The sequence below is a fragment of the Sinocyclocheilus rhinocerous genome, unplaced genomic scaffold, assembly GCF_001515625.1.
Source record: "Sinocyclocheilus rhinocerous isolate Xijiao unplaced genomic scaffold, SAMN03320098_v1.1 scaffold3862, whole genome shotgun sequence".
In the NCBI taxonomy this organism is placed as follows: domain Eukaryota; kingdom Metazoa; phylum Chordata; class Actinopteri; order Cypriniformes; family Cyprinidae; genus Sinocyclocheilus; species Sinocyclocheilus rhinocerous.
The window spans coordinates 77,455-83,095 of NW_015652266.1; the positions used below are offsets into that span (position 1 = coordinate 77,455).

The 5,641-nt window shown below is 38.1% G+C and overlaps 1 protein-coding gene across 2 annotated transcripts; it reads left to right on the plus strand.

Annotated features, from left to right (window-relative positions):
- The first annotated feature begins 502 nt into the window (after window positions 1-502).
- LOC107714233 (transmembrane protein 132B-like) lies at window positions 503-4,930 on the plus strand. 2 transcript variants are annotated; one of them, XM_016520034.1, is made up of 7 exons: window positions 503-604; window positions 1,864-2,063; window positions 2,249-2,392; window positions 2,472-2,674; window positions 3,293-3,515; window positions 3,863-4,054; window positions 4,137-4,930. In XM_016520034.1, the coding sequence occupies exons 4-7, from the start codon at window positions 2,559-2,561 to the stop codon at window positions 4,920-4,922; spliced, it is 1,317 nt and encodes a 438-aa protein (XP_016375520.1). In that variant the 5' UTR covers window positions 503-604; window positions 1,864-2,063; window positions 2,249-2,392; window positions 2,472-2,558; the 3' UTR covers window positions 4,923-4,930. The 2 variants fall into 2 exon arrangements, with proteins under 2 accessions (XP_016375520.1, XP_016375521.1); XM_016520035.1 differs by lacking the exons at window positions 503-604; window positions 1,864-2,063 and having other exon boundaries at window positions 2,132-2,392.
- The last annotated feature ends 711 nt before the right edge of the window (window positions 4,931-5,641 follow it).

A 5,641-nucleotide genomic window follows, 5' to 3' on the forward strand; every position in this document is an offset into this window, starting at 1 on the left:
CGTGAGAGAAGGCACCCGTATATGCCACGAGGACCCAGGGGCCAGTCTGATAAAATTCAGCTCTACTACTCTTCCTTTGGCATTGTGTCCAATCCTGAAGCCGGACCCCCTCGATGTGTGGAGGAAGTATTGCAGCAGTCTGAGAGGAAGTTGCACTACATTGGTCCTGTGGGACTCGAAGATCAACAGATCAACAAGACCGAGCAGAGCTCTAAATGTTTAGACAGACAAGTGGAGGAAAAACTTTGGTTGGATTCCAATGTGCTAATTGTCTACAGCAAAAGGGCCTGTACGAGCTGGAAGATCAGTCAGAGTGTCAGTAAACCTGAGGGCAAATATTAGTGTGGAGTCTCTGACCATTAGGTAGCATTAATATTATTACATCAAATTTCTCAGCACATTTTATGCTATAATCTATTGAATATTACTGTTCACTTTTTTTTTCTTCCAGACTGAAAGTGAAAAAAGGGTTGTTGTCTCTGGAGGTCCATCCAGTCACAAACTCTGCCCTGTGGATGGTTAATGTAGAAAAGACAACGGGATCAAAACATGATGTTATTTCCATCATTAGCCACAGCACTGGTACCCATCCAGACAACACTGGGTAAGAGGAATAATTACTGACTCTAGAATTAATCACTACTAATCTATTATATATCAATATATTATAGTATAGAAAAACTACAATTCAAAAGTTTAGTTTGTTTGAAAGAAATAAATACTTTTATTTGGCAAATTTGCATTAAACTGATGCATTCAAATGACAGTAAAGACATTTATAATGTTACAAAAGGTTTCTTTTTCAAATAAATGCTGTTCTTATGAACGAAATATTCATAGAAATATTCATCAAAGGATCCTTAAAAAAATATTTTCCAGTTTTTTCCCCCCAAAATTTGTTTCCACAAAAATAGTAAGCAATGAGAAATGTTTTCAATATTGATAATAAGAAGAAATGTTTCTTGAGTACCAAATCTGCATATTAGAATGATTTCTGAAGAATCATGTGATTCTGCAGACTGGAGTAATAGATGCTGAAAATTCAGCTTTGCCATCACAGTAATAAATTACATTATAAAATGTATGTATAAACTAAATAAAATAAACACCTAGGATATCTGCCAGCCCACCCTTTTATAGCTGGCAAAAACCGGGCCTGCTGACAAACATTTATATTAAAATTACTGTAATATTGATGCTTGTGTCATGTATTTAAATATACTTGTACTTCATGCGCTGTAGTTTAGCTTTTTGTCAACACATTAAAATAAGTGTACTTGTTTAAAGCATGACATATGATATACATCACAAACCCGAGGGCTGCTAACTCTCACGCATTCAGTGTAAGAGTCACTCAGTTTGGGTTGCTACACCACACGTCCTTTTTCTCCCACAGTATTGCGGAGCAAAGGAGACAATGAGTCCACACATTGCAAAAGACAGAGCAGGCAGCACAGTACAGCAGCAAGTTATTCAGACCAGTCAGGTCTGTAATTTGTTGTAATTTATACTCATGCATGCTGAGTAGTCAGCCTCTCTCTCTCATCTTGTAATGTGTGAACACAGGCAGGCAGGTCAGTGAGTTACGGTTATGGTTACACTCTGTGTCTCCCCGACGTGTTTAGGTTAGTAACTAATATGCTGTGTAGCAATAAGTTAGCATTAGCAGTTATTTGTTTTGCAGCACTGCAGCAGTTATTGTACAGTTTTTCACTGTTTTCTGAGACAAGAAAAATGGACTCTTATCCCAATGTGGGCGACTAGCTCCAAGCTGAAGTTGGCAGCCCTGCTGAAAGCTAGTTCAAACAACAATCTGACATCCAAACATTTATTTTTGTCTTTGTCACTTTCCTTGTGTTACAGCACTTCTGCTCTAAGCCAGGTATCCTGTCTCTCATTTGAGGCTTTACACAGAAACTTTGGCGTATCGATGACTGTCACTGCTAGCTGGTGGGTGGAGTGAGTACTCAACACGCAAGTTTGCAGTATCACCACATGGGCCAGCGACAAGCTTTTTCTCTTTTACTGACAGAGAAGTGGTGGGCATTGTCCCCATCACAGAGGTATATCAGCAAGATATTGTTAATTTCCATATGCATCCAATAAATGATCATAAGGATCACTACCAGAATGAGAAGTCCCAATGTCTTCAACTTGTCTGAGACTGTTATTTGATGTTTGATGTAATATGTGTAAAGAACAGGAAAAACATGGTGTTTACTGAGATCCTATTCTTTTCATTGGCAAGAGCAACACAATTATCAACACGGCCATCTTGACGAGCCAGCCTGTGTCACTTCCTGTCATTGTCCTAGCAGTGGGCCTTGATGGCAAAGTATCAGGTGTTACCAAAGCGGTCAAGTGTCATTCAGCCAATGAAGATATTGTCAAGGTATAACGATTTCTGAGGAGGTCAGTTCTGATGCATGAAATATATCAATTCATCTGATGGCTCTTTTCTTGTCTGGCAGGTGTCTCATGATTGCTCTGTGCTTTTTGTGGATGGGAGTGAATCAGGAAGGGGCAGGATCTGTGTGGAGCTGGAGTTTTTTTGGGGAATGCACAGTGGCTCTTTGTGCTTGGCTGTGTGGGCTCCAATAGTTCCACTGCGTGTGTCTCTTTCTGACTCTGTCCTGAGTCCCATCAAAGGCTGGAGCTACTACAGTGAGAGCGGGTAGGCAATATTTGGTTACACTTAACAATAAGGCTCCATTAGTTAACGTTAGTTAATGCATTCCCTTGTGAAACCGAAGCGAATACTTTTAAAAAGAGTATTACGGAAATAATATACTTTTAAAAAAGACTATAATTAAGTACGAACTGAATATAATGTTTTTGGTCACTTAACTGCATGTTAATTGCAATTAAATGAAAATGGATTATAGTTTAAGTTTATATTAAATTTAATTAGTAATCCCACTTAAGTAGGACTTAAGTGCATATTTACATGTAATTTCATAATTACTTCTATTGCCTTTCACATATGGTTAAAATACTGACAAATGTACTGACAAGCATTTATGGTAAAGTCATTTCTATTAAAACTTGTGTCATGTATTTAAATATATTTGAAATGATGAAGTTGAAATTTAGTACATTTAAAATATACTAACTTCTAATAATCTCTCATAGTCATGAAAGTATACTCTCTTTAATACCTTTTAAGATTTGAAGTACATAGTTAGTTAATGTTAACTAATGTAGTTAACTAGTTATTCCTCTGCAGACTGTTCAAGTGACTGTGCAAGGTAATGGCTTTGATCATAAGGAAATTGAAATTTCTCTTTCTTAGGTGTGAACCAGTTTATCAGAGGTCCACTATACAGATTTTGGCACAATTCAGTGCCCAATCAGCAGCTCAAAGCCAACCAACCTACATGCTCGGATCACCGGATTGGTTTGTGGATGTGACTGAACTTGTCCGAGACTGGCTGAGGATAGAAAACCCGTATATTGCTGCTCTTGATAAACAAAAACATCTAATTGGCTTGAAGCCTGGAATTACATCATTATATGTTGGTATCTGAATTAAATATACCTAAAGGTTCACCCAAAAATGAAAGTTTGATGTAATTTATGTCAATCCAAACCTGTCTTCTGCGAAACTCAAAAGAAGTTATTTTTAAAAATGTCTCAGTTTTTGGCCATACAATTCAAGTAAAAGGGGTCCAACGTTGTTTATTGTTTGGACCTTCAAAATATCTTCTTTGGTGGTCTACAGAAGAAATAAAGTCCTACAGGACACAATATGAAGGTGATTAAATAACGACAGGATTTTAATTTGTTGGTGAACTATTCCTATAAATGTGGGCTTGTCTAGTCACCCACCCTCCCATTGCTTCACATATTTCTGTTTTTCAAGGTGATATCAAGTCAGTGGGATGGAGTGCTTGGAAGTGCTAATGTCACTGTATCCTCTGAACCAGTCACTCCTGGTGACCTCTCAGTTCAGTTGGTGGGAGGGCTTGGCCTGTCCATTAATTCCAGCCCATCTCATCCATCTATTGTCACAGCAACAGTGAATGCTCACAACACACTGTACAACCACGGGCAAGTAAGTATACGGTGTGCAAACATTTTAACACTAATCTACCAGCCTTGTTCTAGTACTCATTATTTCCACTCGTTTTTATTAGGAAGCATCCATCAGTGTTTGGATCCAGTTTGATGATGACACCACCATACCTGTCTATGCCTTTAGTGGGATTCCCTATATTCTCCGGCTCTCCTCTTTGGCTGAGTCTGTGGTTGCTGTGACACCTGCTCCATCCCAGCGCATTTTAGCACAAGGTGATGGCGGAGGGCCTCTTGTGAAAGCCGAACTTCTGGTTTCCACTTGTGAACCAACATTTAACCACGCCGAACCGGAAGTAATCCAAAAAGGAAGTGAAGCAAAAAGATTGTCTAAAGGCTCTGGCTGGATAAGGGTGAACTTGAACATGGACTTTTGGCCAATGGGAAGTGAGGAAACCAACTTTGAGATGCATGATGTGACTGATATGTTTGTTGACTCCAACAAGGATCTGTATGATAACTTTGAAGATCAGCAAAATATGATAAATTCCACAAGTGTCTATGATGTTGATAATGACTTGTTCAGAAGAAATGACTTGGAGCAGGCGGTTTTGATTCCCACCCATAAAGAGAGTGCCGTGTATTTATCTCCTGGGGTGGAAAAAGAGAGGAAAGAGGTTAAAACTGCTGATAGACAGGTAGAGATTGGCATTGGAGCTGTCCTTTCTCTTCTCTGTCTCTCTTCTCTCCTTTTCCTGGTCAACTGCCTGCCATGTGCACTGAGAGAACAGAGGCACAGAGAAAGTCGAGAGGGAAATGTAAAAGACACTGTGGAAGAAGACGAGGAAACTGGAGAAGAGCAAGAAGAGAAGGTAGAGGGAAAACAGTGTGAAGTGGTAACGGGATAGGACAGAGGGGAAAGGAAATGACTTTTTGACTTTCAGAATATCACACATTGCATATTACTTTGTGCATATCCTGGAAAAGTATAATTATATATCATGTAATTATACTAGGCTACATCAATGTGAGTTTTTAGGTGAGATGTGGGAGTATGTTAATGTAAATGATGTATTTTTTGTAATTGTTTGCTGTTATTTTAATCAGTACAAGAAAAGACAATGCATAGTAATATGAATAATCATGCATTAGATAAAACATATGAATACTACTGCACAATATTAATCTAACAAACTTTTTTATGATCTGAAATGATAACTTAAAATCACAAATACTTGAAGGATTTTTAGACTTTTTTTGTACACCACTCATATTAAATAAAGGTGAAAAAGGTTCAAATGTTCATGTTCTTTTCATAAAACAAGGAGCTGACAGTGTTCCGTCATACAGATCAAATTTCTAGGACTTTATTACCATAATAGAATTGATGTGATTCATTCCAATTATCATGGTAAGCAGAGTTCATTCAGTTTCAACTGGAAACGTCTTTGGACTATCTTGTCACTTGTTTTTGCGAATACAATGAACCACAATGGCAATCAAACCTAATAACTGCATAACGTAATCTTCAGCCTTAAAGGGGTCATATGATGCGATTTCAATTTTTCCTTTCTCTTTGGAGTGTTACAAGCTCTTGGTGCATAAAGAAGATCTGTAAAGTTGCAAA